The 11,807-nt window shown below is 44.4% G+C and overlaps 1 protein-coding gene across 1 annotated transcript in view; it reads left to right on the top strand.

Moving 5' to 3' along the window:
* The window catches only part of BRWD3 (bromodomain and WD repeat domain containing 3), a gene marked incomplete at its 3' end in the record, with an annotated part of 75,643 nt that extends 64,272 nt beyond the window's left edge, over positions 1–11,371 (top strand). The window contains exons 40-41 of the mRNA XM_082062200.1: positions 3,278–3,413; positions 11,194–11,371. Of these exons, the coding sequence (XP_081918326.1) occupies positions 3,278–3,413; positions 11,194–11,371 (314 nt within the window). The remainder of the gene's footprint in view (positions 1–3,277; positions 3,414–11,193) is intronic.
* Positions 11,372–11,807: the final 436 nt, after the last annotated feature.

The following is an 11,807-nucleotide window of genomic DNA, read 5'->3' on the forward strand; positions in this document are numbered from 1 at the left end:
GCTGGTACACCATACAACAATGTTTTTATGAAAGCTGTATAGTCACTACATGATAATTTTCAAATTTCCTGAGCTAAGCTGAGCAGCAGGGTATTAAAGATTCATATATGTTGAAATATTCACAGTATAAAATCTTAACACACACACACACACACACACACACACACACACACACACACACACACAAAACACTAATTTATAACATTTCAGCTGTTGGGTCAATATAGGAGCTGGGAAAATAACATGAAGCGGTGTTGAAAATCCAACTTGTTTCTAGGACTCTCTTGCACGAAGCCCTGGTGAATCAGAAAGTCTTGTTTACTCCTCATTTAATGTAATTTATTATCAGAGGGGCCAGCTGGGACCACTGCAGCTAAGGGATTGTCAGCATTTCCATTACCACCACTTTATAGCTCAGCCATAAGCATTATTTTAGTATTGTCACCGTCCAAGTCTTTGCTTGGGAAGAACGTTTTTCTTTTAAGCGATTTAGGAACTAGTAAGCTTTAGGAAGGCAAAAGGAAAACTAAAACGTTTGATTTTTTTGATGGTAGATGTAATTTTACGTACTCCAGAAGCAGGGCTGGTGGTAATAGCAGAGCAAAACGGGGCAAAAATGTGGTTATTTTTCAGTAGGTTTGTTTCTGGCCACCCTGGGCACAGCGGCTTGTGCTTCTGCAGGAGAGAAACCCAGGGCAGGGCTTGAGCTGGGATTTACACCACGGGCAACGTTTCCCTTTACATTAGTGCTGGAAATAAGCCGTGATCTAATGCCTTAAAACTGCACCGAAAGTGGGAAAACTAAGAATGATGAAAATTGGAGCAAATGCCCTTTTTTCCGAAATCCATCATTGAATACGGTAGAATAATTTGTAAAATGGCAAATAATTCCCGTGTTGGAAAGCATTTTGCTCAGACAGTTTGCTAGCATGGGAACAATGCATACAACTCATACAATTGCCAAAGAGAACGTGATTCAAAGGAGAGTTCCAGAAGCTTGGCACGAGCATGTTGGATGCTTCTTTAGTTCAACATACAGCCTCCGGGCACTGAAACGGATCATTGCAACGCCTTGTGCCATGCCCTGAATCAATACAATGCTTTGTATTAGTAGATCAAATGAATCTGATTGTCTTCCTTCAAAGCTGCCTTTCATCTTCCTTTTGTGGCATCACAGAGGAAGGACCTCCCTGCAATCTCTTCTATTTGAAATTATTTCCTATTTGGTAGAGTACTATCAAATTCCTACTATTTCCGTGTCTATCAAATGCCATATTTCATGTTGATTGACGCATTCAGTGCTGATTTCCTCTGCTCTGGTTCGGGTAGCAGGAGGAGGAGAAGAGGTTGGACCCTGCTCTCCTATTCACCTCCCATCGCAGCCCATTAAATCAGATCAGATCCCAATTCAAACCGTGCAAATTATTCCTTTTGCTACTGATACCCTTTATAATAGTAGAAAATAATTTTGTTCATCCCCTACCAAGCAATCCAGGTCCTGCAGTTGCCCATGTTGGTCAAACATTCGGGAAGCACCTCACACTGACATTAGCAGATGGACAAATGCCAGGATTCCCAGGCAAAGCCCATCTTCTAGCACTGTCTGAGACCTTGCCAAGAAAATAAAAGTGAGTATAATGCCTGGCAGAACAGGAGAAAAGGTGTTAACCAAGCCAGGCAGCAGTGGGGATTGCCAGGAGGGATGCAGGGCTGTAGGACATCCAGGGATGAACATCGTGGACTGTAGGACATCCAGGGATGAACATCATGGGCTGTAGGACATCCAGGGATGAGCATCATGAGCTGTAGGACATCTAGGGATGAACATCGTGGGCTGTAGGACACCCAGCAGAGCTCGAATGGCATGTGGGACTCTAGGACACCACCAGCATGGCTTCCACAACACCAAAAGGTTCAAACCCTCCCTGGAGGAAGCACAGCGACTGCTGATGGTTCCAGCCACTTCCCCAGGGAGAAGGTGAAGGATTCCCTGCTAGGTGGGAAATCCATCTGTGTGTCTCCAGTTATGGATTATAATGAATTACGGGCTGTGCATAAGATATGTCGTCACGTAAGTATGTTCTGCCCAGCATTGCTCATAGCCACAGCATCCTGCCTGAAATTTATAATTCTGAGCAGATTTTTGGGAAGGCTGGGGAGGGGAGTGGTGCTGCAAAATTAAATTGATTTCTTATTTAAAGTAGAATTTCCTGGGGCTTTGCTTCTACACTAACCACGTGTGAGTGTGCTGTACCACTGAAGTGTGGGGGCTTTATTCTTTCTTTAAATAAAAAACTAATGAAAATAAGAATCTATAGAGGGAGGTAATGACTCCGTTGTCTCTGGAAGGAGGCAGTTAGCTCTGTCTGAGGCATTTTTATTACCTATAGCTGCAAAACACTTCTATGTTTGCAAAAATGGCTACGTTTTAGTTGGGTAGTGTATGGTGGAGTACTGCGATTATTTCAAAGGTAGGTTGATATTCTACATTTTTGTTTGTAGAGTTCAAAATGTAGAAATGCCCAACAAAACTGAAACAGATACTTTTTTCTTACATAGCATAGAAGCAGCCACCACTGTAATAGTCCTGAAGGGGCTGAGCTCTTCTCTTTATTTTAAATTTTTCTCAAGACTTGGCAAAAAATGAATTTTAAATCTATATTCCTTTACCTGTACATCACATCCGACATCCTGGTAAAACCTCAGCTACATGCTTGGAGCCATTAGACCTTGGGAGCTGATGATGCACCAACCTAAACCAAACATCTGTGGGAATATAAAGGAGAAATACCAGTTAAACAAAAATACAAGAGTCGGGATTACTTTTGCTGGTATTGTCATGATACCCAGCAGGCTCAGGGAATTAAGGAGCCTTCACAAAAGAGTCTGGAAGAAGTTTGCTGTAGAGTTATTGCACTGGCAACCTCCTTTGCTTTGCTGCTATTTTACCATATCACAGCACACAACAAATATACAGGAATGCATTTTTTCCACCACTGTTTCTCTCAGGATCCAATAAAAAATGTAATTATCTTATTTTAGCTGTTTTCAGCAGCCAAGGCTGTACATGCTCATGCAAAAAGCCACTTCTGCAGTCAGACCCTGGGCTGTCCCTCTGGTCTGGTTCTCTACCGCATGCCTGGTCGGTCTTGATCCTTCTTCATTAATGAATAACAGGCTTAAAAAGTGTCATTTTGTAGCAACACCTCAAAAATTGCCAATGGGAATATTAAATTCTGCAGCGGGACTTTATTTCTTGGTTTTACTTTACTTTCAGTCCCCAGGTTTCAGATGTGTCCGTGGATCCGTGTGTCCATCCTGGTCCAGGAGATGAGCGGTGTGTATCCATCCTGCCGCCACCCCACTGGTGTGCGCTCCGTTCATCACCATCAGCAGCGATGCCCCTCTGCCTGGTGAGTTTCTTGATATATAGTTGAATCTAAAGTGGGTATCAAAGGAAATATTCCAGGATGGTGAAACCATGGCCCTGGGTGGCTTGGGAGAAGCGATGAAAACACTGTTAATCAGGGGTTTCCCAATTAGAGGATCTCAGGGTCATCAAATCTGCATGGCAAAGAGGAAGGAGAGGGAATAGGCTGGAATCGCAGAGCAGACACTTCGAATAATTGCAATAATTAGCAGACGCAATAATTCTTGGTAGTAATTCTCACCCTGACAGCAGTCAGGGATGCTGTGCTGAAAAAAATAGCAGTAGATGGCACATATTTTTCCATGAGGATTTTGGGTGGCGGCACTAATTGGATTATCTTTCAGAGGCAGGGAAAATTGCGTAGATGGAAAAAAAGATGCGGCTTATAAAGGTGGTTTATAAATAATTGCCATTTACATTATTTAAATAGTCTTGTCAGAGTAGAACAAGGATGCAGCCTCAGCTCCGCACCGCTGCTCAATGCAAGAGCATCAATACTGCACCGGGCTCCACTGCTGATAGTCAAATAAGAAAATCACCGTCAGTAGCCATGTTTGGGAATACTTGAGGAGGTCTCGGGGCGGGCTGGTCGCTCCCGCACACAGAGTTCATTTCGTACTCAGCCAGGCTGGAATTTCTCCTGCTCCATCCCATCTGTCATGATTTTATCACTGTGAACTTCAAAGGAGTTAGATTACTTCTGGATCGATCCCCAATTAATTACCTCTGCTGAACACTATACAAAGGACTGATTTTTTATCTCGTTCCCAGCCCGTGTGACTGATACCCTGGTAATAGAAATCTTCGCCTACAGGCAGCAACGGCAGCAACCGAGTCTTCTGCTGCCCATAAAGCTCAGAGAAACTCAGAGATACTGCTTGAATTTTCCCATGTTCTTTGTTTTTTAATAGCTGCCTGCGTCCAATGAATCATAACAAACGTCTTCTCTAAGCTCCTCGTATATTTTTTAAAGGTCGGAATGGTGAAACTCCTTGAAGAAGCAGTGGGAACATGACTGTAAACTGGCAATTAGAGGGAAGCAACACTCACTGATGATTTTTTAATAACTTCTATGAAACGATGAGAATCATATTCCTGAAACCTGCTTATTTGTCTTGCACTGAGAGCTCATCAGAAGCACTTATATTGCTAAATTGACCAGCATTTATTGGAGTAATTTAAAATGAAAAATATCAGGTGACTTAAAAAATGCCGATGCTCGGGCAGAGGCTTTTACATTTGCTAGATTTTCATCTTGCTGCCACTGAAATTGAAGTTAAACCCAACAACTTTAATGGCAGCAAATCATATCTCTGTGGCTTATAAGCTTACAGCTGACAGAATCAACTGCTCAGAAGCCTGAAATATTTCTGGTATTTTGAGGGACAAAAATAGGACTCGGTCACCACCAAGAAGGAAGAGTTGAGGAGCAGCCCTGGTCCTCCATGTGCCTCCCCAAGGGTCTCATCCTTCAACCAACAGGACTTCTTCCACCAAGTCAAAATATATAAGGTCACCCATAAGGTGGAAAACCTTGTCTCTCCCTTTGTTTTTCTGAATCTGCTAATGGGACAGCTAATTATTCCCAATATTAGGGTACCAAGAGAGCAGACCAAGGCGGGTGTTTCATGAAGGATCCCAGTGAAAACTGAACAAAACCAACTTGTGTGTCTGGTCCCGGCTTGCTGTTATTACTTCAAGGCTGTTTCATGCAATTGGTGGAGGAATAAATAGTTAAAGAAAATGACACAGGTTCACAAGTCCTATTATTTATTTTTTTGGGCCTCTGAACCTCCTGTGTTTAAATGAAGCTTCTGTAAAACCAGGATACTGCCTTCAGCTTAGGAGGGTTCAGAGGCTTAATAAAAGGTCTTCAAAATGCTTGAATAGAAGATGTCAAAAAGCAAACCCCTAATGAAAGCAGGTTATTTAAGGATTACTGAACACATCCTGGTCTGGGAGATCAGCCAAAACCTGAGACCTCCGTGTAAGAAAAGGAGGTTTTGGGAAATCAGTGCTGGAGATAAAGCGGCTGCTCCCTGGTCTTCACCTGGAGCTTCAGCTCGGAGACGGCAATAAGTCACAGCACCAAGACCAGTTGTAGTCTCCTGCTTGTGGCCTCTGCAGTCTGGACCAGACCTTAAATAGTCCTTATGGTGCTTCTCATCTGCAAGAAAAACGAGTCTATGGTGTGTATATTGGGACGTCCTTTTTAAGGAGTGGAGATAACAACCTTTGAGATGCAGAAATACATCTGCTGGGGTTAATGACTTCTAAATGCTAAAGGGAGCTTGTGTTTGTGGATGCTGCACAGCAGCCAGCTCGAACCATAGAGTCTGGCCTAGATCGGCATGTGTTCAATTAAACTTTCCCTAATGCAAACAGCAAGAGGTGAAAAATAACATAGACCTGATGAAAAATGCTCAGCATGGCTACAGGACCAGCTCTGGAATGCCCCCCTGCGCTAATGAGTCATTAGCAGGTGAGTTAGTCTGTCAAAGAAGCAGTTCTTCAGACTTATTTTGCTCTGTGGCTCCCAAGAGGACCCGTGAAGCTTTGTCCCCAGCTGCCACTGCCACCAAATACCGGAGAAAGGTGAAGAATTTCACCGTTACCACGGAGGCAAAGACTTTCCTTTGAAAGCCAGAGAGCGGGCGTCCTCCAGTGTGCTACAACCAGCCTTCGAAGGTTTTGAAAGTTAGAGTCTGGGAAATAATATTTCCTCAACTGTAAGCCCGATCAGTAATTTTACGAGAGTCCTTTCTGTTTAGTGGAAATAAGGAATATATCTCATTGCAAAGCATCATCTTCTTTCAAAAGCATCTCTCCATCCAGGTTCAAGAACTATTGAGCAAGGAGCCCAAGTGACACACGACTTTACTACTGATAAAGCCAAAGACGGCAAACAAAAATGAGAAGAATAATAATAAAAAGATCATTGGGTCAGAAAAGAGAAAACAAACAAACAATAAACCATACGCACACACACAAAAGGCATAACAAAAAGCCAAACCACCGAAACCATCCTGAGTTGGCATTTGCAGCAGTCTGTGCAGAGACTATTAGCAATATTTGCTCCTGGCTGTGTGTCGGGGTGAAGTGGGTTTGGTGGAAGATGAGGAGGGATGTGACCACTTGAAACCAGCATCTAGAACTGGTGCTGGGCTGAAATGAAGCATCAAGCTGCCTTGCAAAGGTCTGCACAGCTGGGGCAGAGAAGCCAGAGCAGCAAAGGGGAGTTCAAACATTATTTTTGGTTGCCATTTTCAGTCTGGAACCTGCATGTGGAAGCATGAAGAGAGTTATGAACAAATGGAAATGATGTTGGGTAACAAGGAACATAGATTATTTGTGTTTTATTGTAGTGCTTTCTTTCACTTGAACATTACCGGCTTATTGAAAGAAATGTAGCTGTAGAAAAAATACTCGTGTAGTAGAAGGCTGTCAGTTGTGGCGTGTAGTGATTTTTATCAATTGATGGATCAAAGGCATTTTCTCTGAAGAACAAGCCATTCTCAGCACGCTGGGGACATACCCAGGGGACTGGCTGCGTTTCAGCAACAGACGAATGTGTCCGGGTTTGCTCTTTCCTTCCCGGTTCTCACTCGTCCTCCTTGCTCATAAATAATTGAGTCGTGCGGAACAGTCGGAATTTACACACATATTTTTATAGATGCAAGTATTCTCCACTGGAAAAACCAGTTTAATTGCACTTCCATTTTATTATTTGATCTCTTTATAGGGTAAATAAGGAAGACTGGGATTTTAGAACAGACTCTCCAAAACCTCAGTTAAAAAGCCATTACTTGAGAAACAATGTTTGCGAATAAAGATCTCGAGAAAGATGGTTATTTCGCTCGACTGCTATAAATACTTTATGAAAATGTCTACTCTGTCAAAAAGAATATGAATTTGCTGAGTGTTGAACAGAGCTGCAGAAATGCATATTAAAGATTCACAAACCAGACCGTAGGCTTCATTCAAGGGAGTCTTTCTCATGATTTTTTCAGTTAATGCTATGCCTCGTGGACATGAGAATATTTGTATGTTCCTTTGACTAAAAAGCTGGTTCCAAGCGGAGCTTGATGGTGTTATTCAAACAGAAATTACTTTCAAAGCCGGCAATCAAGAACTTGGGATTTTGGCGAAGGCATCGCATCCCTGCTGCTGAAATATTCATAGGTTTGTGCTGGCGCTGGGGTTTGTGTTGCTGGCTGAGGAGCAAACGTTGGACGTAGGTTCTGCTGCTCACCCCAGCTGCCTTGCGGTGGGTCCCTGCGCATCCTGGAGCTCAGCAGCACCCACCACCCAAGGGACGTATTTTTTCCAATGGGTGGCCTGGAGGTTCTTGCGTTATTTTCACACCCTGTTATTTGTGTGGGGACATGGGACATTGTGGGGTGGCACCTCCACTCCATGCCGCAGCCAGGGCTGGTGCCCGGGATGCTCAGCGATACACGGCAGCGCTGGTTATCTGTTATGCTGCTATTTTAAACGGTACATGAGATTTTGAGTTGTTTCAGGCTATCTGGGGTATTTCAAAGGTGCTTATTTTTACAGTAGCTAAGTGCAGCGAGTCCTGAACGCGCGCGTGTTGTGTGTAACACAATGCATGTGTATTCTAATTAAATCCTGAATGCTATTTGTTTATCGAAGGCTAAGCTATAGCTGTATCTGATTTTAACTTGCCTGATTTTTTTCCCTAACAAAGCATGATTTATTTGAATGGATCCTGCAGCCAATTACTTGGGGCAGCGTATCTCTGCAGTCATTTGGACTGTTCTGTGTCTTACTGCGCTTACATTTTTTGTAAGGAAAATGAAATTTTCCACATGTATTAGCATAATTTCTTGTGAAAGTGACTGTGCTAAAGTCATTGACTAATGCAGTTTGCAAACCAGAATATTTTTCAGGGATATGACTTCCTTCTGGGCAGACATGCAAATGCAGTCTTCGTTTTATTCAAGCACCTGAGGAATTATCAGTGGGAAATTAGTTTGTGATTGTTCCTGAATCGTTATACAAGCCACTTGTACACTGACTGCATATTAAGAGTAGTTATAAATAACACTTAATAAGTCAACTCAACAAAGGTCAGATAAGATAAACGGTGTTACTGGCTTTGTGCAAACATAACTCATTGAGGATTAACGTCTGTCTAGTAGTAGAAAAACACAAAAGTAGCTACTTTGCCTTCACTAATTTCTTTAAGACCCTTTAGAATTTTGTGGTATTTCATAAATTCGTGTAGGATGGGCACCCTCAGGTACAAATGAAGAATACGATCTTTACTACTACAGAGAGGGTGCAAGAGGAAGAGATAAAGAGGAAGAGAGAAGTAGTCATTATAGGCTGAGCAGAGAAGAAAGAAATACTATTAGTGGCTCAAGCGACCTGTTTGCCCAGGGCATTGGTACCCTACCAAAATAAACCATTGGGCCAAGGAGACGTGAGTAAATAGATAACAGAAAATTTATGTTCCTTCAGTTGCTCCATATTTAATGAATGTAGTGACTGCACTTCACAAACAGGCTGTTTTGGACACTGTGTTCAGCAAAAGACGTCAGCTGAGCTGCTCTGAAAAAAACAGGTTACAAAGCATGACCTGCTTCAAGACTACGGGTGTGTTTCTCCTTCCTTGCAGAACAAAAAGACACGTGGCTTAAACAAGAAATTTTACAGAACAACAGAAAGTTCCTCCTTTAAATGCATTGCCACAGTGGTAAAATGAAGGAGCTTTGAAAAGCCACTCTGGTTAAAACCATGAAGACACTGTGCCCCGTCTTGTCGATGTAAGCTTAGAGTATTTGAGCTACTGGTGGAAAATGTTTCTGTTTCATAGTGAAGCTGTGGGAGCATTCAGGAAGGTCCGTGGGACAATCTCCATCAATTGTTCAGCGCATGCTGACGTTCCACTGAATCATAAAATCACAGGATGGTTTGTGTTGAAGGGACCTTCCCAGCTCCCCAGTGCCCCCCCTGCCATGACAGGGACATCGTCACCAGCTCAGGGTGCTCAGAGCCCCGTCCAGCCTGGCCTGGGATGTCTCCAGGGATGGTTCATCCACCACCTCTCTGGGTACCTGGGCCAGGCTCTCACCACCCTCAGGGACAACAATTCCTTCCAAATGTCTGGCCTGAATCTCCCTCTTCTAGTTTAAACCCACCACCCCTTGTCCTGGGTGAGCAGAGCTGGTGGCTGCTGGTGGCCCGGGGCACATTCTGCAGCGCTGGTTCAGCTCTGGGGTGCGCTGCCCCCCCTCTCCTGGCCTCCCCATGCTTGTTGATTTGATTTTCAATTTTTTTTTTTTTTTAATGACATGGCCCACCTGCTGGATTTTTTTGGAAGCTAAGTTATATTTTCACACTGAAATGGCAAGTGCATTTGTCTAATTAACCTCCAGGCATTAGAAAGCTGTATTGCTTTGGCAGCGGAGGAGCTGTAAAACTAAAGATTAGACTGCTACATCCCGGTCAGCACAAAGCCTCATCCTCTCAATGGCAGTCAGAAAAGGAATGAACGTCAAGCCCCGGCCAGTGGAGCGGTGGCAGCGCTGCCCGCGGGCTCCTCGCCAGCCTGCTGACTCAGCACCGTGTCCTACATCCCACCCCGATGTTCCCAAGCCGCCGTTTCAGAGCTGGCTCCGTTTCCCTGGATGGTTTCCCACCCGCATCCATCACCCACTGACACCGTCCAGGAGCACCAGAGCTTTCAGGAGATGCCGAAACGCTGTATCCTTGTAAAGGCAGCACACGCTCCCTTTGAGTTGATTCTAGTTCCCTTTTATAATTCCTTTCATTCAGCAGAGCAAAACTTTGGCCAGTCTCTGGCAAATGTTCTTTTCTGCATGTATTCCCATTGGCAAAACTGGTTAAACATCCTGAAATCCAGGGAGACCTTATTGTGGCTCTTCTGTACTTAAAAGGGGCTGGTAAGAAAGATGGGGACAGACTTGTGAGCAGGGCCTGTTGCGATAGGACAAAGGGTGGTGGTTTTAAACTAAAGGAGGGAGATTCAGGCTGGACACGAGGAAGGAATTGTTGTCCCTGAGGGTGGTGAGAGCCTGGCCCAGGTACCCAGAGAGGTGGTGGATGAACCATTCCTGGAGACATCCCAGGCCAGGCTGGACGGGGCTCTGAGCACCCTGAGCTGGTGACGATGTCCCTGTCATGGCAGGGGGGGCACTGGGGGCTGGGAAGGTCCCTTCAACCCAAACCATTCTGTGATTCCACAATATCTTTTTGGAGCTGCTCAGGATACAGAAGAGAGATGGCTCAGGTGGGAGGAGGGTGAGGATCTGATGTGACTGTTCCAGTAATGAAGGCACATCAAATCACAGCAGGTTCATCAGTGCTGTGCTTGCAGAATCCAGAAAGTTCACAGGTAATTCACAACACAATACAGTATTAGTTATCAATTAATTGGTTGAAGCCTCACTCCTGCTGAGGAGACATTTAGTCAGAGGATTAAATGGTTATCTGTGTAAGGAGTTTGGTCTGTGCAAGGGAACAGCACGAAGGAGCCACAGCTCAGGTTTGGCCGGTGCAGCCCCACTCAAACCAGTTTTGCTCCAGAACCGCTCAAACTACGAGAAGTTTTTAGTCTGATCCCATGATTAGGCTTCTTACATTTTATGTTTTGTTCGACAAAATGATGAGGAGAACCTTGAATCTCTGATCATCGTGGGTAAGCAAAAATTCCAAATTTGTTTTAGGAAAGATTTCTTTTTCTTTCTTTCTTTTTGATGTTTCTTTCTTCTCAGGTATGGCAAAACACCACTGGAAACCATCAGCTTCATCACTCTACCAGCCCATCCTCTGAGGAGGGAGCCAGGCTGGTGTCCAGCATCCCGCTCTGGTCACCATGACAACATGATTGCACAGGACAGCGAAAGAAAAGCCTTTTCCGAAACCTCTGGAGCTCAAGAGCAATCTAAATGATTATCACCCCGGACTGCTTCTGTCCCCAGGGACAACTGCGGAGGACGACAGTGACGCGCGGTCTGATGTCAGCCCAGAGCCCCAGCGAATCCACCATCGGAATTCGCCGTCCTGGCCGTGTCCCCGGTGCTCTCGGTGTCACACGGTGAATGACAATGAGCACAGGAAAGGTTCCCCCTGTGTTAGGACCTGAAGCGCTAATGAATGTTAACAGCTCGTAAAAGAGCCTGTGCTCCCGCAAGTTAATAACGCGCCCGCAGCAGCGAGGAGTGATTGTGCCATAGAAATAATAATTGCCGTATTTAAGGGACAATAACTAGATAAGCTGATGTGAAAGTTCACTTCATTTGCATAGCATAATTTTGCTTTTTATCTTCCGACGCCGCATGACTAAACGCGGGATGACAGGGAAAATGCGGAGGTGCAGGTGACCTGT

This window comes from Streptopelia decaocto (assembly GCF_964273445.1).
Source record: "Streptopelia decaocto genome assembly, chromosome: 10".
NCBI lineage: Eukaryota > Metazoa > Chordata > Aves > Columbiformes > Columbidae > Streptopelia > Streptopelia decaocto.